The 26,168-nt window shown below is 34.5% G+C and overlaps 1 protein-coding gene across 8 annotated transcripts; it reads left to right on the top strand.

Moving 5' to 3' along the window:
* Positions 1-48: 48 nt before the first annotated feature.
* sycp2 (synaptonemal complex protein 2) lies at positions 49-26,033 on the top strand. Of its 8 annotated transcripts, none has more exons than XM_027144930.2 (48): positions 49-138; positions 732-771; positions 3,031-3,168; positions 3,498-3,626; positions 4,487-4,591; positions 4,696-4,720; positions 4,839-4,924; positions 5,097-5,191; positions 5,285-5,319; positions 5,910-6,052; positions 6,928-6,980; positions 7,077-7,122; positions 9,298-9,402; positions 9,548-9,611; positions 9,787-9,935; positions 10,157-10,231; positions 12,473-12,601; positions 13,540-13,645; positions 13,840-13,991; positions 14,068-14,142; positions 15,580-15,646; positions 15,743-15,794; positions 15,919-16,013; positions 16,154-16,404; positions 16,655-16,770; positions 16,860-16,896; positions 17,187-17,233; positions 17,364-17,406; positions 17,498-17,538; positions 17,632-17,680; positions 18,112-18,274; positions 18,622-18,686; positions 18,802-18,960; positions 19,056-19,317; positions 19,414-19,475; positions 19,591-19,852; positions 19,938-20,158; positions 20,824-21,069; positions 21,165-21,213; positions 21,339-21,509; positions 21,663-21,725; positions 22,105-22,244; positions 23,890-23,984; positions 24,079-24,178; positions 24,334-24,392; positions 25,280-25,358; positions 25,436-25,492; positions 25,582-26,033. In XM_027144930.2, the coding sequence occupies exons 2-48, from the start codon at positions 748-750 to the stop codon at positions 25,651-25,653; spliced, it is 4,857 nt and encodes a 1,618-aa protein (XP_027000731.2). In that variant the 5' UTR covers positions 49-138; positions 732-747; the 3' UTR covers positions 25,654-26,033. The 8 variants fall into 8 exon arrangements, 6 of the variants coding, with proteins under 6 accessions (XP_027000731.2, XP_047663149.1, XP_047663148.1 ...); XM_047807193.1 differs by lacking the exon at positions 49-138 and adding an exon at positions 157-305 and having other exon boundaries at positions 21,186-21,213; XM_047807192.1 differs by lacking the exon at positions 49-138 and adding an exon at positions 157-305 and having other exon boundaries at positions 17,635-17,680.
* The last annotated feature ends 135 nt before the right edge of the window (positions 26,034-26,168 follow it).

Here is a 26,168-nt window from a genome sequence, read left to right on the forward strand (position 1 = left end):
AAATAACCAGAACGAGTCACTTAGTTTACATAGATTTGAATATTTAAAAAAAAAAAAAAAAACCGGCTTATTGTCAGTGCTAATGGATGTCGTTGCTCGGGGTTTTTGTTCCCGCTCAGTGTTTGTGGAGAAAAACAGGTACTATGACACAATTGCTCCTGAAATTGGTTTGAGCATTCAAAAGTCTTCTGTTATTTTTATTTATTTCATATTTCACATTTATTTGAAGAATTTCAAAGACAGTCGGTATGATCTCGGATTTACTTTAAGATTTAAATAACGTTATGGTGCTGCTCAGACCTGAGGTAAATACTGCATAAAACTAGGTATACTGTATGTCGTCCGAGTCCTTATTAGCTAATGGCTAATAATGGCCTTATTATCTAACGGAGCTCGCTAAGTTTATATATTAATATCACGAGGAATAAGTTATGGTTTTGTTAATAAATATAGGTTTATTTTGATCAGTGTGGTATTTAATACATATTTAGTGTTCGGATATTAATATATAATAAGTAGTACAGCTATGTGGCTAACCTTTAGCTGCAAACAACGTAAAGTTAACGGATAACGAAATTACCAGCTTTTGTATATAGTGAGAACATCTCATGTGGTTCACTGTTTTCTTCTGATCTTTGCATTTGTAATTTAGACTGTGATATTGATTTATAGATTTGTTTATTCATAATATGGTCTACTTGTAAAGCATTGAATCAGCCATATATTTGTAGGTAAAATACAGATGTGATGGCACGCCTTCAGGATAAACAGGTGAGAATTTATGTTTCCATTTATTTGTTTGTTTGTTTGTTTGTTTATTTATTTACATGAAAAACGTGTGAAGTGCAAAGTCTTAGTCAGGGTTGCTGTGGTTTCAGTCACAGTTTTATATTTTGGAAATAGTGCCATCTTATTCTGTTTATGAAAAAAAATCATTACAGTTTTTAAGTGCAGAGGTGGGTATGAGTATCCAAAATCTGTAGTCTAGTAAAATATTATCTTAAAATAAAGTAAAATCTTAATATTTACTTGAGGAAGAGTAATAAAGTATTAGATGAAAAAACTACTCAAGTAGCTAGTTACTAGGTACTTCTGATTTGATTAATATGAAGAGAAAACCAAGAATTTCAAACTACTTGGAGAGCTTTCACACACCTCTCCTTGAAAGTCTCTATGTTCTTCTTATATAAGTTGAAGTAAAGTAGTCTATCTCAGTCCAGTGATGGGCACATTAACATCACATAACCTGTCATTTGCAAAAAAAATCTCAAACACACCCAGATGTTTTTTTTATTTTATTTTCACCTTCACAACACAAACTTGTCAGCATCTGAATTTAAACAAGCTAACAGAACAAAAGAGAAGGTGTGTTTGCAGAGCGTGTTTGTTATTATGTTTGTGTATGAATTTGTTTGTGTGTTTGGTCATACAGTATGTTCTTTCTTGAACAATCAGCTTGAACAATGCACATCTTTTATGTCTGGGAAGTTAGTATTCCAGGCCACAGTCCTCGTTTAAAATACCAAAAAGGTCTTGGTACTTTACCTCGATTCACTTTTGGCAGATTCATCCTCGAGTATGAAGTCTCCCTCCTCCTGTGCAACCTGAGCATCATCTTCTTCTTCTCCTCCCCATATATTCAAAAGGCCTCCAAAAAAATTGAGCCACTATCTCTAGTCATCCTTATAATCTTTCCTCTGATTTTGTACTCTATATGTATTTTCTCTAAAGAAGATGTGTGTGATCCTGTCATCCGTCTACAAGCCAAGGCTGCTGAACATCACTCTAAAGATGTACAGTCTTTCCAGACTTGAAGTTAGTTGGTACATAACCAGATTTTAGGGATCCATTGATGATCATGGTGATGAAGGGCAGAAGGGCTTGTAAGATGTTCTGGAGCATAATGGAAGGGAGTGGATCCAGTGGGCAGGTGGTAGGATTGCGAGAACGGATGATTGTAAAATCTTTTCAAACAAAATTGATCAGCAGCTTGTCAATAACTGCATATGTTTTATTTGAATGAGGTTCATCAACCATGACTGAGAATGGTCCTCATTTTCTTGACTTGATTAGTTCATAAATGTTAAGCTTGTTTGTGTAAATCCGCTGATGAAATAATAATATGCATATTAGGTCACATTTGGTTTTATTATACATTATAACTTGAATCAAAAATTAAGTCAATTCAAGTCACTTTTATTGTGACATCACCACAACACGTGCCATGGTGAGTGAAATTCTTGGAAGTGTGCTACAGAAATTGCAGAACAATTTACATACAGTAATTAAACAGAAATTAAGAACAGCTTACATACGGGTGAAAACGTGCAAAATGCTCAATACCAGGTGAAATGTGCAAATGTGAAAAGGATGCAATATGCTCATACATAGTCAGTACACACAGTGTACTATTAGACATATTTACAATGCACTACACATTACACATTATATACAATATGTACTTTTATGTGAGTGTATATATACGTATATATATGTATATATACGTATATATACATATATATACGTATATATACATATATATACGTATATATATATATATATAGTATAAATATAAGTATATATATGTGTGTATATATATATAGTATAAATATAAGTATTATATATATGTAAATGAATTAATTGATAATAATAATGTGCCCACAGGCTCATTGCACAAATGTGCTGCTCCAACCAGCTCTATCCTTTTAAGAGCAGTTCCCCAAAAAACATACTTTAATTCTTACATTTTATAAATAAATGCATTCTTTAGGTAGGAATAATATATAATATATGTATAAAATTTATGTATGTTCTACACTTTAGTGAGGTGTCTGGATTTGTGTATAAATGCAAGTATGCATTTATCTTAGTATGCTGTTCAATTTATTTAGTTTTGTAGAAAATGGATAAGAAAATGTGCAGAAAATATCGAATAATCGTTTGTGTATGCCCAAAAATATGTCTGCGCCATCATTTTCAACTTATTTTTTGTACTATAAATGCATGCACTTTTTGAACATGTGCATTCAGGTGGAGGAATTTGTAGACCAGGCTTTGAAAAACAACTTTCAACCTTTGGAGGAGTTTTTACTAATTGAGACCAGAGAAGGTATTACTTCAAAATGTTCCAGGCAGTTCATCTCAAAACTGGACAAACTAATTAACAAGGTGAGTAATTTTTATATTTCTATCTAAACATAGTATGTGTGTGCGGGTGTACATCAAACAACCATGACATTAAAACTAGTGATAGTTGGTCTTCCTTGGACCATTTTGGCTGGTACTAACCACTGGTTTCCAGAGATGCTCAGACTAACTTGTAGCATAATTTTCCCTTGTTAAAGTCAATCGAATCTTTAGAATTATTTCTGCTCTCAAAACAACAGCTTCAAAAACTGACTATTCATTTGCTGCCCAATATATCCATTGTAATGAGATAATGTTCTTGATGTTTTTATTGTTGTGACTGATAATTGACTGTTGTATGCTCTATGTAGGAACTGGACCAGAAGAATGTGAAGAATGCTTCTGTGGTATTTACCATCTTTCCTAAATTGGGGAACACACTGGTCTTTCCAGAGGGTAAAGGTTTATCATTGATGGTGTCACAAGGACTTGTGAAAAAGATAAGTATGATGGTATTACTGTTATGTCATATTTGAGCTGCACAAAAAAAATAATAATAAAATCACTAATCTATATATAATTAAATGTCTTGGTTTGTGTTTGAGTTAAGTTTGATTTAGAAGCAAATTGATCTTGCAGTCTTTGCACTTGGGCACAGAACCACTGTTACCCCTAATTTGTTGTGATCAGTGGACATAGACATTCTACCTTATACATACAGCTCAAGCTCACTACTCTGGTCTGGTGAAAGAAATGAAAGGAGGAATAAATATTTCGAAAGCTAAGCCATACATTCAACAAAAACTAAATGCATGTTTGCAGAAAAATGAAAGACCATTTGTCGAGTATAGATAAACAATTATTATTTATTCCGTTTTTGAAACAAATTGAGAAATTAATGGGCCAAGGAGTAATGGCTGTCATTGATTCTTTCTGACCTAGAAAGTGTTTATAAAGACAGAAGTTTACCTACAGGGGCAGAACAGATATACTGTCATGATGTTTTAACCAGTCATTCATATTGCTTCCTAGAATAATCTTAACTTTGAAATAATTTTTATATTAAATAGCAATTATTTGTGCAAATATGCCAGCATTTCAGCATTTAAATTCAGCATTTAAATTGCTTTATATAGAAAAAGGTGGTTCTCACAGTCCACTACAGAAATTGTACTAGTGCAGTGTAGGAAGTGTATATAATAATTCATGTAATTCATGTATATAGGGGTCTCAACAATATTGGTGTGTTCAAATATTATGAGTGAAAATTGTGAGATAAAATATAATGATTCCCATTTAATCAAATGCAGCCCTATGTCAAATGCAGTTTAGAATAATTTCATTATGACTTTATGTTTACCTGGTACAGTGGTTTGAGAAAGTCAGAAAGATATGGGTTGAAGCTGGACCGACAAGGAACGAGCTGTTTGTAAACTTAGCTGAAGACTTCTTTGATGCATTGATGGTAAGCTAGTGTTGCTACTGATAAACTAATTATTTCAGACATACCAGCAGTGTTTAAACTGGACAGAATGACTGTCCTTTCCAATTTCTTGTATGCTCCTTTAGGTCATTCATGAAAGTTGTAAAGAGGGTAAGGTCCTTTTTAAATCAGAATTCAAATATAATTAGGCAAGAAGGCTAATAATAAAACAAGAAGGCTTCCCACGTTGAAACATTGAAATCTAATCCTGTTTAATGTGTTTTGCAAGGTACTTTCCAAGTAACAGAATCCCTGCTCCATCACATTGGCAAATTGGCTTCTGATCCCCAAGTTAACATTCTGATTCAAAAAGAGGTACAGTATGTCATAAAATTCATTATTTAAAAAAAATTACATACTACACTGTCACATTGTAAATTGGGGTAGCCTTTAAATGTTTGTTACCAGAGATAAATTGTAGATTTTATACCCAGAAGCTGTCTCAAAGAATAATTCTGACAATTTTACATGGTTTTGTTGAAATCAGGCGGTGAGGAAACTGAATATGATTTTAGGGAAGATCCCATTACAACTGAAGAAAGAGAAAAAGATCTTGTCATCTCAAGAGGCATCAATTGTCATGTACACACAATATGTTTATCATATTTAAACATAATCTTAATGTAAAATACAATTTTACATGTGTTTAATAAATTCATACTTCTTTGCCTACAGGAGTGATTTGGCTAGTCGAATTATCAAGGGAGGAGGTTGGTGATTAATTTGCTAAATGCATTATTATAGATCTGCGCTAAATTCAGTTTTTCACAGCTCCAACAATTTTATGTTAGCATGCATTTCATTTTGTGCATTTCAGCTTTAGTTCTTTCAGCTTTCTGTATTAGAAATTGAGTTGAGTCTAAAGTGCATATACAATAAGGTAATGAGAAAAAGACAGTATACTTTTATTCAATGTTTTTGGACAAACACAACAAAAAACATAACAGACACAAAAATATATAGTTATAATTTTATAATATATAATTTTACCCTAAAAAATGTATTGGCTGTTCTACTTATTATATATGATGTAAGGACTCAACAAAGCTTTTGATTAGCCAGTTGTTAAAATTAGGGGTAAAGAGGGAATGCAACTCAAAGCATTCAAAAAGCTTAAGGGCATTTTGCCATAGATTGTTAGATTGATAGTCTTGTATTTATGGTATGAATCTGCACCTTTAAAGTGTTTTACATCAAGCGTTATTCTTTGAGATGAAAATGTGGTCACACAGACAGCACAATAAATATTTGTTTGTATTGCCTGTAAAATGTTTTAATGTACATGCCTGGTACTGTGTAGATTATGATCTTCAGGTGGCTTTGATGGAGGCTCTGTGTAGAATGACTTCTCGTGCCCAAAGAAGGCAGCTGGCTGATCTGTGGTTCAGAATGAAATTTGTTGCCTCTGCATTCAACAAGATTCAGGACACAGAGTTTGAGACTGTGAGTGAATGAAACTCTTATTTTTTACCATTTACAAGGAAGGACCTGGTCTAACTATTGACATACAACTAAATCTAAAATTAAGTATCAGATTCATTCATTAAATGGATTTTTAACGTTTTGTTCATTCGTTAGCTTTTCCTCCTGGATATGACATTCTGTAGTCACAGTCACAACTCCACCCAATTAATCTTACCATGCCATTCTGTTGTTAAGTCAGTTACTGGATATAGTAGTCTAGTTTATTTATGTAAGAAGACATTTCAAAATAATATCTAAAAAAAAAGGGCTTCTTTCACCTTTGATTTGCTTCACATTTGGGATGGGGTTGTTCAGTTTAAAACCTCACCCTTTTTTCCCTCCATATCCTCCATGCCCTTTTTGTAGTAGGGACTAATTCCTCAAATGGTAGTCTTCCAGGCCATCATACTGTAGGACTCCCTTGATGGTGTAGCTACATATCTGCTACCTAATACTTCAAATTTCTTCACCAGTTTGTTTATTGTTTTCTTGGTATTCGGTTAAACCTTTTATTTGTGAAAGTAATTTCAGTTAAACCCGTTGATCTGTCTAAAGGTCCTTTTACAGCTACAAGTGCTTTCCCAATTTACTCTAAATATTCCACCGGCCAGTCAGAAACTTCCACAAGCCATTGATTCAATTTCTAGAAACTTCTAGATTGTTTATAGTGAGAGTCAACATGGTATATGTAAATAACCCGTCTCAGAAATTCTGATAAACTGAATTAAAACTAAAAGAAATCTGTCAAATCTTTTCTTTTTCTTTTTTTAATTGACGCATCCTTAAAGCATCCTAAAATGGAAAAAGTAGGATCAATGCAATGCATGCATGATTGTGCTATTTTTTCCCCCCAGGATTGCCGAAAATTTTTAAATCTAGTAAATGGAATGCAAGGTGATGACCGAAGGTACTGTACATTTATTACCTCTTAGGCAGTTTCTATTTCCTTAACCATATCATACCAATGGACTTATTCATACTAAAATGTTTTTTCTTTTTGCAGTGTATACTCCTATCCTTGTCTGGAGGTGTTTTTAGACAAGCATGTGGTAAGTTGATTGTGGAAATTCATCAAGAGTAATTAAGGCTCTGTTATTTCCACAATGCTGACAACATGGAATAAACCACTGAATCAAGACACAAAAGCAGATTTCAAATATATACACAGAAATTTGCAGAATTTGAAGATCTGGGGGAGATTATGTTTCTAAACATATAAAGGTTTTGATGAATTTAGCACACCATCCATAGATATTGACATTTCTTTCAGTGATCTCTATTCTCACAAAGTCTGTCTGGCTTCTTCATGTTCATATCACAGGATGCAGGGTACACAGCCCCTATCCATCAGTAAAGGGTATATGGGTTAGTGGGCTGCATCTATATGGATGATAGAATGGTGTCAGGTACCAAAACAACATAAAAAAAATGGATTGATTGCAACATTAAATAAATAAACTAAAATCAATATTCCAATGAAATGTATGAATCCTACAGGTTTTGTTCAATAACATACTATAGACAACATGAAAATACATTTGCAGTGTCATATAACAAACTCACCTTCGAGAACAAGAAATTAAGCTCTGCATGTGTGCTACTCCAAATAACAAAGAAGGAACAACTAAATCATTAGATACAAAAGTTGAGTCTGTGGAGGATTTTGTGCCCGAAATGTCCATTTTGATGAAACAGTGCAAACGAGGCATGGTGTGAAAAAATGAGAGCAGTTTACGTCAAACTCAAACCTTTTTTTTTTTGGCATGTAGTTATATCATCACCCTAGCTTAAGTTAATTTCTTCTCCATTTTCTTTTCTTTCAATCATGCACACAAATGGATGCAAGTTAATTGTGAATTCTGAGCATCACAGGCTTCTATTGGAGGATAAAGACATTTGAATACATATTGTAAATCCAAGTGGGGCAAGAGATCTTGAGATAGAGTACCAGGACAAAAGCAGTGTGCCAACTTACTTGTTTGTTCATCCAAACACCTGTTTGAAGCTCCACTTTTAACTCCAGAGAGGACAGATGCCAACCCCGATCAGGACGTTTGTTACTTTTCATTTCACACACGAACACTGGCTCTTTGCCTGCCAAAAATTGACATACCATTCCCCATGGCTAGATTCATTTGTAAGGGTTTAGTCAATCCGTCGATTGTACGCCTTTATCTCTAAGGTGGTGTGCCTACAAGAAAGCTTCTTGTTGTCATTACAGGCTGATCCTGATTGCATTAAATAGATAACCATGCTGACTCCACCTTTAGGGCTTGTTCCAGGGGTGGGACCCAGAAACCTTAATCCATGCAGGGTGCATTTAGTACCTAAGACACCGGCAATATGTTTATTTCATAAAATATATTTTCTATTAGTAATTAAAAATATACTGGCTGTAGTGTATCCTAAAGTTTATAGCCTAGGAGTATGCTTATCCGCTTGAAGCCACACTATCAATTTCATATCATGAATACCCACAAGATGGCGCTGTATGACATGTCAGAGGATTGTTACAGATTAATTATATCTACAGGATCAGTTACAGGTTTCCCTTTGAATTCCAAAGCTCTTTTGTCATACAATGTTAAAGGGTAGCTTAATAGACAGATAAAAAAATTCCCACATGAGACTATCGGTGTCTCAAAGATTACATGCCGATCAATAATAAAAATATTTCTATATTTAGTTATCTTGCCAGTTTTCTATTACTACTTTTTTTTTTTTTTTACTTGTTTTATAACAATTTTTACATTACTACTTATAATACTTCATCGTTATTTTTTATATGGCTATGTATCTCATGCATTTAATTTTTGTTTTTTTACAAACATAGTTTTTAATTTTAGCACACAATGTCGCATTTCCAAATTTGTCATTTGAATATTTTGAAACCTCCTCAGGGGAAAAAACTGCAGTTCTGATTAGACTGAGTAAGTTCATTTGACACATGATACATTCCCACTGCATTTATGCAATCCTCAGGTGGGCTAGCAAACCCTTTTTCACATGACGTTGATGACTATAAGTCTATAAAGTGCTGTGCTGTCATGTAGTAATCAGATGATTCAGACAGCAGATATATCAGATTGTGTGTGGGATGTCACCGAATAAGCATCATTTGAAAATTTCTGTTTTCTTATTAATGACAACAAATTTAAAGCAACTTCATGACTTAAAACAGCTTTATAGTAAATTGTGCAGTTCCTAAAAACATGTTCTTACAGTTGCTCATGCCTGTGGATGAAAACCTTCATGAGTTCTGGATTGACTTCAATGTAGGAAGCCAGAGTATTTCCTTCTATTTCTGCCTTGCTGATGATGAATCAAAGGTATTTTTTTATAGGGTTTGTTCTTGTTATTGTATTTTAACATCTTTTCACATTAATTTCTACACCATGCAGCCCTAGCTGATGGATTTTGGATTTTCTGGCTTTTTTTTTTTTTTTTTTTTTTTTTTCATGACTTATTTCCCAGCACGACATCCAGTGGGACACTCTGTGCATAACAGATAATGAGGTCCACAGTTACACAGTGGAAGGTAAGATAAAGTATACAAATTAAGCAAGTCTAGTCAAACTTATGCTGGTACACTCAGTACAGGCCATTTTAATGTTGTTTTCATAGATTTGAACCTGTTAAGCTTAAAGAGTATGGTTATGCCTAGTAGAGAGAGTACACTCTCCATTATATTTTGTCTGGCTTTTGATTCCTAGAAGAGAAAGATATAAAAGTGCTGCAGCTGGTTCTAACTGAGCCAGTGTGTCTGAGCAGTATTGAGGGCACCAGACTCCACATCCATTTCAGTTCCTCCTTAGACATCCTCAAGGCCACCAAAAAAGTCTACGGAGAAACCAAGAATAAAGTGAGTTGTGGCATTTGCTGTTTGTTCACATATTTACTTATCGATTATACAAATAATGGCTGAACCAGAGATGTTTGTACACATTAGGAGCACAATAGATATAATATCACTACCTAGGTAATTAGTTCATAGCTAGTTTACTAGTGTAAAAAGAAAGCAAAAATGAGTTGAATGTATAACTGAAAATACAGAATATTTCTTTTAATGTGCTGCAATTACAGAAGTTTATTGGAAAGACTACCACATCAGTGGTAAAAACCACTGTTCAGATAATTTTGGATGAAGGAGATTCACAGGTGAGAAATGTTGCTAACTTAGAAATGAATGTGGTTTCTTTAAATAATAATTTGTCTAAGCATGCCACATGGTCAAAGATTGTGATAACACAAACTGGTGTCTGATAGCATCCTGGGACTCATGCAAGAAGATTTATATGTATATATATATATATATATATATATATATATATATATATATATGTGTGTGTGTGTGTGTGTGTGTGTGTGATCAGTATATTGAAGTAGTAGAAGACGCAGATGTAGCAATCTCACATACTTTGCATGCAACGCTGGATAGCCTTCATTCTTGCTTTCTTACACTAGAATAAACATTATAGGTATAAAAATGTACATACTGTTAAAATGGTAGGTGATGTAAAAAAAAAAAAAAAAAAACAAGATAAATGATTTTACTATTAATTACGATAAAACATTTTCCACCCTGAATATGAAATTACAATGAGTAAAATTACATGGGAAAACAATCAGCAATCTAATCAATTTTTCTCACATCATCTTGTTTTATCCGACTGCTGAAGAGCACAACATCAGTTGTACCATGGAACACTGTAAATTCCATCCTTAACAAATAAGTGTCCTTACCAAGAACAGGACGTCCCTCCAAAATTGATAAAAGGACAAGACAAAAACTTCCAAGCATAAGTAAATCACCTTAAACCAAATGGGAAAAAATGACCAATTAATAATTCCATAATTCTAAAAGATATCTTCAAAAAGTACATCACCAAACACGAGAATATGTGCCATGCTCCCAAAACTCTGAATGTTTTAATAAACCAAAAGCAACTTCATGACTTAAAACAGCTTTTAATAAACCAAAATATGAATAAGTATTAATTTAGAAGTGTTCACAATTAGGAAAGTTCCTTCCTTTTTCCATTAAAATGTTACTCACTTTTTTCTACATTTATTTACATTGTAAATTCACATCGAGTAGAAAAAGTTCTTAAATGATTTGTCTTGGTTTAATTTTTCTACATTACTAAAATCTGACATTTTAACAGGGTTGTGTAGACTTGCTATTTCCATTCATTGTATGTGCTGTTTCATGCATGTGAGACCTTGGTGGGAAAAATGATTCAGAAACGTATTTCATGTCTTCAGTGTGATTAACTCCTAATCAACAGGTAACACTCAGTGAAGAGATTTTTAAAAAAAAAATAAAAGTACAAAAGCTGCAGAGATGGGTGATGCACATGAACTTTGCAAACAAACAAAAATAAATCTCACAATAGGTTTGATATATTGAAAACATGTGTTTGAATCATTACACAATATAATAAACTTTGACATCTCATACTGCATACAATTGAAAAGCTTTTTCAAGAAACATCCTGTTTTCAGAAACAGTTATTAGTGTTAATTGGTAAAATAGATCTGAATACATTACACATAATTAATAGCCATAGTTTATGGCCCTTCAGAGGCTCACATAAATGATTATATGTCCTGGGCAGAGTTTTAGTTTGACACTGTCCAGGCCATCATAAACGACAAGACAACATCACCTGTCTGTGACAGTGACGCCATCCTCCCAGATTAACGACTTCTACGCTTAATGGCTTGCACGAGTACACACTGCTAGGATAACTTATTTTCAGTCCTTAGCTCTGTGTTGTTCTATGTAGCTCTGTGTTGTTTTACATAGCTGTATGTTGTTTTATGTAGCATTGTGGTCCTGGAGGAACGTTGTTTCATTTCACTATGTGCTGTGTCCGCTATATATGGTTGAAATGACCATAAAAGTTACTTGACTTGACAAACAATTACTCATGATCAAGTAAAGCTCAGTGTGTGTCTTCCTTGACCATGTTTACTGTACCATGTTAGGTAAACACTTACTCTCTTACCTTTAAACTTTTACTTAACTTTTTTGTGGGCCGCAATAAGTCCTAACACTGTAATTCTAACATTCGTTATTTGTTCTTTCTCCAGTCTTAAATCATGCTCATGTCACTTACCTGTTTGAGTTTTTCCTCTTGTATGTTGTTTATATGTAGGCCTACATGCATTCTGCTTGATTTAGATTTTTAAAAAGTGACATTTTTATTGTAGGAACTCGTGATGTGATGATGTCTGTATGAACCCTAAAGTTGTTGCAGTTTACATTCCAAACTACGATAAACCACACTTAAACATTAATTTTCTACAAATAAAAACACATGTTGCATCCTGCCATGGTTAAGGTTGATGTAAAATTGGAGTTTGTTGACTGCTGGATTTTTGTCATGTAAACAGGTTCTTTTTCCTGAGAGTCAGGGTTCCTCTCATCATGTGGAAAAAACTGTACCTTCTTCAGTGAGGAGTGACGCCTACTGTCAGTCACTGATATCAGAGGACAGAGATAACCAACACCTCAACCAGCAGGCAATAATATTCTAATTCTATGACATGCTAAAATATACAACATTTGATTTTTAGTATATTAGTTTATATAATTTAAATTTAGTATATAAGTTTATATAATATAATATAATTTTTTTTAACATTTGTGGCACCCCGTTGTATATTTGTCTTCATACTTATTTTTATTTTTTTGTTTGTTTGTTTGTTTGTTTGTTTATACAAATCTTAGTAAATTATTAGATTCTGTTAACATACCCTGACCATTCACATTAATAGGAACACCTGCACATCTGCCCATTTATGTAGTTATTTTACAGCTAATTGTGTGGCAGCAGCACAATGCATAAATGCATGCAGATACAAATCAAGAGCTGCAGTTACTTGTGTGATTACATCAAACACAATGTAGCAGGATAAGTGTGATCACTGTGACTTTGATAGTGGCACGGTTGTTACTGCCAGATGGGCTGGGCTGAGTTTTTCAGATGCATTTTAGAACTGCTGATATCCTAGGACTTTCACACACAGCAGTACGACACAGAACGAAGACCTTAGAAACGTGTGCAGGTGGAAAAAGTCTTTTTTTCCCACCCACTCACTGCCCACAATTGTAACAGTGAAATTCATACATATTTAAACGTGGGATGTCACATTCATGTTTGATAGAGGTAGCATTGAAAATGAAAAAACAGGAATTTTGCATAAGTTTTGTCAGAGATCAAGACAAAAGGCAAAGTTACCTCTGTTTAAAATTTGATAAATAAAAGGAAAAAAATGGATCCGTGATATCAAAAGAGCTTATTAATATATACTTTTGCATTAGCCTCAGCTATTGACAATGGCCATAAAATGTTTTCTGTGAGATGTTCTCAGTCTCACAGGATGAAGAATACACTTATATGGTGGGTAGAGATGTGAATGTGAAATTTTCCTAATGATGATTGGTCTCTTTTTTCCAGATGATAACCCCATTATGTAGAAAGGTATCAGAGTCATGTATGTATGTCTCTGGTAGTGCAGGACGTAAAGTTGGCAGAAGCCTGTTCAGCTGTGTGTTGCCTGAATGTAAGCCAAACCGTACGTTACTGTATAGAAATAAAATATTCATGAGAGAGTATTTCTCTCATTTGTGTCTCATCATAGTTTCACTGATGCCAGCACTGTAAAAAGTGTGTATATATATAGAGAGGAATAAATATATAGTATATATTAGTATTGTATAGTATTTTTTCTTTGTTTTCTATGGTGTCTCTCCGAAGCTGCCTCACGGAAGTCAAAGTTGAAACCAGCTTTAGAGTTGATCGCTTCCTCAGAGAAGAGGAAAGCATTGGAAATGAAAGAGCCTTTAACTGCCAAATTATCTCACAGTTTGCAGACAGTTATTGTGGAAAAGGAAAGCACAAATAAACAGGTGTGTATTAATTTGCAATGTATATTCCACTAAAACGCCAAACCTATATATGAGTTGTGTGTCTGTGTGTAAATAGGCAGTTCCCGATCTACAGAGCCCAAATGTACATCCATACCAGGAAGGATTACAAGGTGTGGGAAAATATCTTCGGGTAAGGTACAGTTTAATACAAATGTTTGGACATTGACAAAACGTTGTTATTTTAGCTGCCAAACATAGTATATTTTAGTTATTATTTTAGTCCTGTTTAGCTCTATCTAATTACATTTTATTTAGGTTTAATAGGGTTTTAAAAATGAACATTGTCACAAAGCAGATATTCAGAAATAGTTATATTCTGGAAATATATTTAAAATTAAAACATTTGTTCATAATGATAAAGGAGAACTCACTTACACTAAATGAGGAAGAAACCTTAAAATGAACCAGACTTAGCAAAAGAAAACAGGAAAATATGAACAATTTATAAGTATGCACATAGAAGTCATTTCTGGGGAAGAGAGAGAACACAGATTATTAGGTAGGCTTTTGTCTCATTGTTTAAAAAGCTGTTTATTGTCTGCAAAGTGCAAACATGGACTCTGGCAATACTATCAATGACAGCAAACTTAATGGAAGAGCCAGAAAATAAAACAGAATAAGAGCAGCCTGAGACATAAAGTGCCTTTCCACTCCATTGAATGTGTGACTGCATCCAAACATCAGTTTACCAAAACTGTGAACTGCCCGGATCCACATATTTAACAAAGAAAATCTATTAATAAAAGGAGACTTAAACATTAAGTTGACATTTTAGTGCTATTTAAGGCAAAATGGAATTTTATAATCTTTGAAAATTTGACTGAGAGCCAGTGGATAAGATAGGGGTGATATCATGTTTTCTTTTTCTAGTACAGTAAGTTCTAGTCTGGTTGCTGCAATAAGGGTGTATTTATGCACTTAATGGAACCTCCAAAAAAAGCAAGAATTTCAGTGTTCCAACCCAGGAGTAACAAAGGCATGAATTTCTGTATCATGTATTGGTATTATTTTTCTTAGCAATATTTTTGTGATGGAAAAAATCTTAGGAAGAATGGGAACTTCTGACTTGCCAGACTTAAGCAGAAGGAAGTTAATAAGCATCCAGTGTCTAATATCATTTCACACATTTCTCAGCATTATTATGATGTCTCACATTTGGCATTGCTGAACCTGTGGGTTATCAGCATAACAGTGAAAAAACTAAAACCATGTTTATGATTTTTTTACCTAGAGGTAGCATATAAAGAATAATTTGTAAGTGAAATAATTAGGTATGGAACAACTGAGCAGCCAGTTGTTTGGTTACCTTTTGGTCCCTTAAAAAAGAAGGACCACATAAAAAAACATGCTGTTATTTTAACACCATTTATTTGAACTTGTAAATGTAAATAATCTCAAATTAAATTTGAATGTTTGCATTTTGAGACTTTAATCAAATTTTAACTTCAACACGCATAAAGCAGTAGACTAAAATATAAAGCTAAAATAACAATAAATTTGTCAGTGTCTCTCTTTCTATCTGTTTTATCATTCTACAGCCGTAATATTAAAAATACTTTCTTTGTAGCACATTCCTGTGGAGAAAGTAGTGAAAATGGTGCAAACTGACCAAGAGCTCCAAGAAGAGCCTTTAGGTATAGTAATGCCATCTGTTCACTCTAAAGGATTATTTTAGGTCTAATAATCTGTCAAATATTTTATTCACATTTTTTTTGTTTGTTTTCTAAAAGATAACGGTATAGTACTAGACACCCAGCCAGCTGTGTGGAAAGAAACTTCAATGTAAGTTTTTTTTATTTTATTTTATTTTTTTTTGTTATTTATAAAACATTTCAGTATTTAATTCAGATTTTATTTGTGGACACCATTGCATGTGAATATTGATTTTGTTTTACTCCATTGCCAGATTACCAAGTCCTAGCTGCTTTTACAAAAAGAGAATTTCTATGTCTGGGTCATTATTTCCATGTCAGCGTGAATCCTCACGTCAGTTCAGATCAGGTGACATTAGTGTCAATTTCTCATTAGTTTACGTGCATCAGCTGTCTACTAGCAGCACCAGACCACTCTTAGTGGTGTTCATGTCAGAGATCATTTAGTGATCAAAACTGTTTATTGCTCTGCATCTGTCTCTGCTATAGAACCTCCACAGCAGCCACTGTCAGCCCAGAGCAGCTCTGGGGGACTAAGCCACAAACAGCTTCATACTCAGCTAACTCAAAGACTAGAGCAGGTCCTGAGAGAGCGTGAGCAGCAGGAGCAACACCCACAAGAGCACTTTGCTGCTGGAAAAGAGGCTGGGCTTGTAAAAAGTCTCACGCAAACTGAACTTGGTACAGCTGAACAGAGTGCATCGGCTAAGAGAAATGGAACTTGCATGAGCAACAATACAGTGAGAAAAACATCCTCCTCACATTCTTGTGATTTATAAAACTTATGAACAATGAACAAATAATTGTAAATATATTATGATGTTAATTGAATACTGTTTAAACTGACCTTTGTACACACAAACACACACACACCCCTAGTACAGCCTCCTGAATGTGATGGGGTTTAGTGCATCTGAATGAATGAGATTTAAATAATTGAGATAACCGTATTGACTATTTCTGTTTCTTTGTGTCTGTTTCTTTAAAAAGACAGAGAAAGCAGCCAAGAGCATGGTGAAGCAGATAAATAGCCATTATAATCGCACTGCCATTAGTACAGCAGCACAGGAGCATGCCCCCTTGTTTAACATTGCACCAACTAGCGGGTAAAAAGTTGCATTAAATACGATGCATTATATTATTTTCACTTTAGTTGTCTATTATATATTTAGTCTGTTTCTGCTTTCTTTGGTAGATATATTTTCAACAAGAGTTGGTGTCCAAATTCGGTTGTAAGTTTTATCAAAATGCTACTGGTTTATCTTGATGGTTAAAATACTAAGAGACTCTTATCTCTCTCTCTCTCTCTCTCTCTCTCTCTCTCTCTCTCTCTCTCTCTCTCTCTCCCCCCCCCCCCACCCATTTACTTACTTACTTACTTACTTACTTACTTACTTACTTGCTTGCTTGCTTGCTTACTTACTTACTTACTTACTTACTTACTTACTTACTTACTTACTTACTTACTTACTTACTTACACATATTTACACTTATTAACAAAATGGGTTTGCTGTGTTCCAGGCCAAGATCTCTGCTAATCAATCTAAGAAACCATCAAATCAGAATAAGTACTACATTAATATTAAGTTCTTGGAAATCAATAGGAATTTGAAATATCGTGTAATACTAATAGGATTTGTTATCTATAGGCATTTTTGTTATGTTGTCGACTGATTGAATTTTTATTGTTTTTGCCAGGAACATTTATGCATTCGGTCTTAATTTGCCAGAGCTCAGTGAGGTAAAAGCCTATTTTTTTGCGTTACAAGTGTATTTTGTGACATTGTTTGTGCTGTTTAATGTAGTCCTGATTCACTTTGTTGTCTTTCTAGAAACAAAATAGGTCTTTTGAAATATCTGGAATAAAAAGAAGGTAATCAACTTTCTGAATAAAGTTTGGTTGTGGACAGTTTAAAGGTGAAAGTGACTTTTGAATTGTCTGTTCTTGTTACTTTAATGTTCTCAGCAGTTCCATGAGTCTTTCCAGCACCTCTAAGAAGTGTACTCCCATGAAGGTCAGAAAATTATTATTATGTAAGACCAATTTCTAGAAAATCCAAGTCCAATTTTTTGTTATAAAACACATTGAAGACATTTCATTTGTTAAACCACTTAGTACACGGCCCCTTCGATGGCACCCATTCTTGGGTGAGCAAAAATATAGGAACATATATTCTGCATGTCACATCAAAAGCTGACAAGCAAGCCCAACCCGTGACACTACTTCCACTGCTTGACCTATAATATCACATGTTTTGGACCATGAGCAGATGATTTCTTTTTCCATACCTTTTATCACTGTGGTACAAAACAAAACAAAACAAAAGATGTGGTCTTGATGTTTCAAGGGAGACTATATATTGTTGTGGTCTGGTTTGTACAGTCCTACTTCAAAATGTATTTTTATGCTTTTTTTTTGTATGTTTTTGTATGTGTGTATGTTTAGCCAGCTGGTCATAATGTGAAGAAGCATCTGTTCAGTGACACTGATACCGACAATATGACAGAAATTAGCTGGCTAAAATCAGCTAACAGGAAACCCAAGCCTAAAGTGGCAGACTACACGAGACAGCCAGTTAAGCCCACTCATCCGCCCACAACCTTCACATGTATGCCTTTTGCACAGCCATGCTATTCTTGTTTTGGGGGGAAAAGTCCTATACTTCTATAAAAGCAGACAGAGTGAAAGAGTTAGTGTGTTTATGAACATGTTTGGTGTTTTTACAGGTGTTTGGTGTTTTTTCAACATTCATAAATAACTGACCAAAATGTTAAAATCTTGGGGATTTTTGGCTTGGTTTTGGATTACAGATACATTCAACCCTAACTTTATGGAAAGATCTTTAAATGAGACCCTGAGCTTTGCATTTTTGTATTTTACTCACCATTTCCTCAATATTGCCTTGTCTTATGAATGGTGAAAGAAGCTGTAAATAAAATTCTTACTCTCTTTTAGTTGAAACCCCAAACATACCCATTCCCTCACCAAAGTGTGCACAAGCATTGCCTAAACAAAAGTGGGTAAGTGACATGATTTTCTTTTTAATGCTGTCTAATTAAGTGTCAATATTTTGTTTCATACTGATATGTCTCGTTTTTTTTGTGCTGGACTGTGCTGAGTTTAACTAAATTTCAGAAAAGGCAGAAAAAGCTTGTAGAAGAAAAGAATAAGACATCCAAGAATGTTGCCAACAGAAAGCCCACAGTCAGGCCGAAGAGAACTTCAGTCATAGCCAGATCCTACAGAGAGGTGTCTGACAGTGAGTTAGAAACCGATGAACCAGCTCCAGCAAAGGCAGGATTCTGTCACATCTCTATAAAAAGTCTGAACTCTAGTCCTTTGTGTGTTTGCTACTCAGTGACATGTTGAACTCGTGTCTCATTAAACAGAAATTCATCATCAAACAGCCAGAAAAGCCTCAGAGGCCTGCTATAGTCAAACCACCTGTTAAAAGAAACAGTGAAGTCAGGTCAAATGAAGTGCATAAGTTGCTGAACGAGAAAGAGGGGAAAAAATTAACTGATTATGAAAAATCAAAGCAAAAGAAGATGACTGCAACTGTTCTTGGGTCTACCAAAGGAAAGGAAAATGTTTTGGCCCCTAAAATCACTCCTTTAGGTCTTTCTACTCTGCCTTCTAGCATAAATAAATGTAAGTTTGTTGTTTGTTTGTTTTTTTGCTATTAAAGCTAATATTACAGCTTTGTCTTTTTGGTGCTAATTTATTTATATCTTTGTCTGGCATTAGCTGTGGAGAAGAAAACAGCCATGCTGAGACCTGCTCTTGCACCTCTGAACCCTATGTCTAAGGTATGGACTTTTTCCTTTACACAAAAATCTGAATATTACATTTTCTTATTTTTTTCTTCAACTGAAGATTTGGTCTACTTCGAATTAATGGAATTGAACGGTAAAACAATTACAGACGTCTCAGGCCATAGCACAAGAAGGAAAGATAGATGGCATAATTGAACAATCTGAGAAAAAGAAGGAAACACCAGGAATTACCACTACACATCCAGTGACAAATGACAATTTTTTAGAGGAAAAAGGGGTCAGCGAAATATTGGGTTCTGAATGGTCAAAGAACAGGAAGAATTTGCTTTCTCCAGTTTTAACAAAAGAAACTTGGGCCTCCAAAAACACCTCTTTCTGCCTTTCTCCATTATCCATTGAGAAGAAGAGATGTAAGTAATTAGCTACTTTATATCTAAAAGAAAGGATGATGCTATTTGATGTTTAAGGTATGTGTGGGTTTTTGTTTTTTTTTAGCTGAAGAGAAAAATGCATCTTTACCCAGCTCTCCTCTGACACCCCTCCCACCCTTGTGCATCTCTCCTGTTGGTGCCATTTCTCCTCCCCTGGACTTGCCTAGCCATCTTAAAGGGATTCAAGCTTTTTCCTTTTATAAATCTTCAGGAGGACCGGATATTGCCAAAAGACTTTCTCACCCTTTTGTAACCCCTTTTGTTCAGCAACAAAGTGCTCAAGAGGTATGTGTAGCAAGAAGCAGCGGTGCTCCAAAATGAAGTACTGTATGTCAATGATGAAAAGCCACCAAACATGGACTTTACGGATTCCATGTTTTATTCATTTTATTTAATATTTATTGAACTACCAGCAAAAGGGCTGACGAGTGTGTAAATGTCTACTTTTGGGTAAAGTACACTTTTGTGCAATAGGGCTGTACAATATTTTAATATGGCAGGGCAATATGTCTATTGATATCTATTTCTGTCTATTGTCTATGTTGCTTATGTTTTTGGTCTTATAGAGAACTGCTTCTATTAACTATAGGAACAAGACAGACTAATTACATTGTTAACAGAATAATCAGATTAAATGAAAATTATGTTATTGTATATTTACTTGCTATTTTCTAACATAAACAATTAAATTAAGTTTACTTGAATAAATTGTAATCCATACATTCATTTGAAATTCAACATGTCTCAAAGCAGCTTTATAGAAACTTCTGTAAATTAAAAAAAAATAAAATTAAAAAATAAATAAATGCATTTATCATTTAATGTTGCACATTTAAAATTCCTTAAAAAAATATAACAGCTGTTCTTCTGATTGGGCATAGTATAAATTGAATTGTTAAAATGCTTTTATAATAATGTATTCTGTGGCTTATTCCACTGGTCTGTTTCAGAATGCTGAGCTGAGACCAGAACAGCCATTCCTTCACCCAATCATTGCCTCCACTGGTAGGAAGAAATGTCCTTCCATGCTCAACTCTCCAGACAAAGAAGAAGATCTTAGAGGCTTTCTAAATAGCTCAAACAAAAGTATCTTGCAGACATGCTATGATAAAGAGTCTGTGGTCTCTTTGGTGTCACTAAGCCAATCATCACACACATCTATGAACAATATAGCTACAATCTGCACTGAACTTGAGGTAGAGAGGGTTTTTGTCCTGTGCTAAACTTGGCTATAAGTTTTATGTTTAACCATGTGTAAATGCTGTCTGTAATAATACATTGCCCCACTCAGAAAACACCTGCATCTGTTCAGGGAAGCAGTTTTAAAAAGGCAGAATCAGGTAATATATATATATATATATATATATATATATATATATATATATATATATATATATATATATATATATATATATATTTAATTTTCCCCTGTTTACAAATATCATCTAACCAACTGTATCATCAGGTCCAACAACCAAACGTACTTGGCACAGCTCCTGCAGTTCAACAAGTCTTTCTGAACAAGATGGTAGTGAATGTGACAAGAGGATTAAAGCCAGGCACACTAAACCCGCTGTTAGAATGAAGCCAAGAAAACTGTTCAAACCTAATGTCACACTACAGTCTAAGAAAAAAGGTTATTATTGCTATAGTGCATAATGTATATAAAACATATGGCAGAGAAAATCCTTTCTGATAATCTCTCTACCCCTATTTGACATGAGAGCATAAATTAACTATAACTAATGAGTGTGTCAGAAATGTAATAGAAACCTCTTTTGGGGTACAGGCTCTAAACAACCCATAGATGTTGACAGCAGCACTGAGGAAGGGGATAAAGACAAGGGATCAGGTAAAGAGAAAGGACACAGAAGTACAAGTAAAAAGAATCCACAAAGTATAAGCCACAGTGCAATTTATATTTTGTTCAAGTAACAGTTGTAGCTAGATATTTGGAATGGCAGGAAAATATGATGGCTTTACAGTTTGAATATTAATGCATGTATTGGTCACAAATTAACAGAAGAAAAGTATAAAATGTTTAAGGTTTGTCAGACTGTAACATGCCTTCAGCATGATTATTACTACCCACCAAGTAACATAGTAACATGTTTATGATGATTTTGTGCATAAAAACTGATTGTGAATGATTTTTTACTGTGATGGTTGTTAGTTAAATGTTTAAATGTTTTTAAAATGTGTTGTGTGTTTAATGGGGTTTGATATATTAACAGTTACTGAAGTGCGGTCCACAGTGGTGTCGAGCTGTTGGGAGGCAGATATGGATCTTGTACAGCCTGAAGTGAGCACATCTCAGGAGATAACTTATGTCTGTCGCCAGTTCAGCTCTGAACTTACAAGAAAAGTTGAGGTAGATGAAGTCCCAAACATTATTGAATAAATGGGGAACAGCTTAAGCAGAGTTAAAATAATTAATATTGACAGAAATTGAGTAATATCACTTTATGGCAGATCTGAGAACAGAACTATTTAATGTAATAGCTTAATTTATATATCATAAATCAACAAGAATTTTACTCAACAAATCAACTTCTGTTTTATCCGTCCTAACCAGCAGGGCCAGTGTTTAACACTTAGATATGTTCAACATGATGAGATTTCCCACAAAGTCATGAAATGTTTCAGAATTCGGGATTTCTGTATATACCTACAGCACCATCACTAATTTTACTTTTCTCAACTCTCCCAGACCTCATGAAGATGCTGAACAAAACTGTCTGAGCATCGACTATGAGCTTGCTAGCTAAATTTGTTAATGCATCAAATGAGACACCCATTCAGACATGCCTGTATACAGGATAAAAATAGTATATCTAGGAATAGGTTCCTTCACCAATCCAGAAACATTGAATAAGGCACAATGAATCTATGTTTTTGAGGCAGTTCAGGAATCTCCTGTAGCCAAAAACTAGCCATTAGCTGTGTGCCCACTGATTAGTTATTGGCCTTTTGCAAAAAGTAGACACGCTTGGATGATCCCTGCACTTAATGTGAAAGAGCAGCTATGTAGGCCTAGACCTCAATTATGAAGGCAACCACATCAAGACTGTACAGGCTGCAAATCATGAATGCTTCGCCTTGATGCTGGTCAACATCCTGCAAATGTCTTAGGGCTTTCTCCAAGGGTGTAAAGATGATTCAAGGAGTATCTGACTAAAATCGCTGATTCTGAAGCCAAAGCCACACACAATGGCTTTTAGGCCAGGGTCCATAACTCCTTTGTGGTGGAGTATGCACAAGGTGTCATCGGTGTGACTAGGTCCAGGAAATTTATTTAACCAAAAACAAACCTACACCCAACCTTCACTACTCAAAATCTGCTTTAGTGGAAACCACAACATGACCCAGTTCAACCACCAGCAATTGGCAGATGTAGGTGACAGGCTCCAAATCAGCTGTGATGGCCACCCTTAAATTGCTTATTTAGAGTAGTACATAGTAGCTCAAAACTTACTCTTTCGTTTTAAGTACATTATCCACAGACATACATGCAGATGTAATAATTACTTGTTGACAAGAGCATATGATATTACTGTTTATCTGATGTGCATGTTTAATAGTATCATATGCTCAGTTGTAAAATTGATTGAAGTGTCACCTCCATGAACAGCAGGGCACATGAGCTGGGCCCTAATATTAGCCTTTAGTATGCCAGTTGGACCATTAAAAGGAAGGAACATAGTAGATACATTTTGTGACTTTCGAGAACATCTTGGCATGTTGCAAGAAGAGCATTTACGGTTATACTGCCACTGACGACTGGTAGAACGTAAACAACAACAACAATAATAATAATAATATTAATTGATGGAGCCATTTATGGTGTCTTTGCCAAAAAATGGATGATAAACTATGACTGCTGCATTTTAAATATCTAGAGATAAAGTTTAGGTTCATAATTACAATTATCAAATATTTCTGTCATATAACAAATATTTAAGAGAGCTAGTAAATACAGGCACTGATGGTGTTTTGCAATATTGACTGCATCTTAGAACCGCTCAAGGAGAATGGATCTCTTCACCAAACAGTCCCTAAAGGTCTGCAGGCAACATGTTTCCAATATAACCATGAAAGTGCAAGAGTACAGGTCAGGATTTAGAGCAACAGGGTCACAAATACTTGTATATTTTAAGTGTCTCATTTTCTAAACATAGACATTTTTCCTGTAAACATTCATGTAGGTTTAAGAGGCTGGAGGCAGTTAAACAAGTTCTAATGGATGAAATGAAAAACTTAGAACAAGATGACACATCTCTACGGAACATGGAGGCAGAGCTGGCTGTACAAAACCACACACACACACACACACACACACACAAACTATAATGTAAAATAGTATATTAAATATTATACTTACTCCAACTGTAGTATTAAGAAATAGTAATAACCTTCAGTTCAGTCTTACGTCTAATATATTTCCGTTTGACTATTTTAAGGCTTACTGGAAGAAGCAAGCCCTGGATTTCCATGCTTACAAGGAAAGAGGAACAGAAAGGTGAGACATCTGTTTAAACAGCAGTAATTATTCAGATATTAATATCTAACTTAGCAACAGTTTGTGTAATTTGGAAATGTGTCCTAGATGAAACGTCACTCTATCATAAGGCACCATGTGCGCACACATATTCACACACTCATTTACAACTAGGAACAGTATCTTAGCCAGTCCACCTACCGGCATTTTTTGTATGGTGAGAGGAAACCACACATCCCTGTGGAAATCCACATGAACATGGGAAGAATATGCAGACAAATTACATGCAGATATCAACCTGATTCCAGGGTAGAATAAAGGAACTCTGGGGCTGTGAGGTAGCAACTCTATCTGCTGTGCCACTGTGTTGCAGGCTTCCATATAATTCACTTAATAACATACAGCTGGGCTATAATGTTCAGTGTGATGGTCGCACAAATGAGAAATTTGTAATCATTGTAATTGAGTGGCGTGTTCAAGGTACCCAACATAATCACTGCCTTACAATGAAATAACCACATTTCTATCATATATTTGGCTTGAGCTCATGCAAAAATAATTGAATTTATTTTTATATATTAAATAAAAAAAATTAGAAAGATTGCCACAAAGGTCCACAAAGGATGTTATGTTTTGCGAATTGCTAACTGGTAACTAATTTGCACTGTGTCACAATGCCAGGATGGGGGTATTTATTATAATTTATACTACAAATGTTCATATTAGTAATAAGCACTTTATTAGGAACACCTTTATACCTGCACATTCATGTACATTTAAACAGCCAATCACCTGGCAACAGTGCATTGAGCTAGCTTAAGTTTTTTGTTTGTTTGTTTTGTTTTTTCCCCACTGTATTTACAGACATTAGTATTGGTTAATTTTGCGACATTGACTTTTTTTCTCAGGCTAAATAATTTAAGAAGCACAATTGAAACTAATCTAGGACGAAACTTGGACTACGAGGAACAGATCTTTTTTTCACAGGTGAGTGTTTAATGCTTTGAGACAAATTACGTTAACCATTAAGGACACGGAAAGTAAGACTGTTGATGTAATTCCAGATGCATTTGATGAAGAAAGATATGAAATCTGTTCAGGATCATCTAGTCAGACAGATGGTGGGTAGAAGAATTGCATCAGAATTTCTGTTCATCAAAAACAACTGTCTTTTATTTTGTCTTACTAAAATGCTTTGTTCTATATGTAGCATGAGGAAGAGTTGCAAAGTGTACGTAGAGGACTACAGACCTTGTTCCTTTCAGATGTGCCTATGCTTTAACAATAGAAACCAACTGGAGGAAGTAATGTTCAAGATGGTTTAAATGCAGGTTCTTATTTTAGAGCAATATATGTTCAATATCATTTTAAACCACAATGCTATTTATAATGTTGATTATTTATGACTTTGATTTTGTATATTTGTTATGGTCCTGTTGGACAGATTTGTCGTTTTAACTCTGAAACACGGTGCTTTTAAATATTAATAATGAACAGCTGTAGAAAAAAAAAACATCTTATGAAAGAGACAGTTGTCAAAGCATAAAATGTAAAAAAATTTATTCATGAATAAATGTTACCCCTGACACTTACATTCACTTCCCAAAGGTATGTTTACTGGTCAGTTACTAAATAAAACAACAAAAACGTATATTCACAGCAGAAATGCATAACAGGAATCTTGTCTTTTTTCACTACAGATAAAAATGTTTAAGCCAGTGCCTTTGGTGCAATCTCCAGCTTATTAATTTGAATCAATATCTAATGTCGTTATTACTACAACACTGCAGTACGGAT

Source organism: Tachysurus fulvidraco, chromosome 23 (genome assembly GCF_022655615.1).
Source record: "Tachysurus fulvidraco isolate hzauxx_2018 chromosome 23, HZAU_PFXX_2.0, whole genome shotgun sequence".
Lineage (NCBI taxonomy): Eukaryota > Metazoa > Chordata > Actinopteri > Siluriformes > Bagridae > Tachysurus > Tachysurus fulvidraco.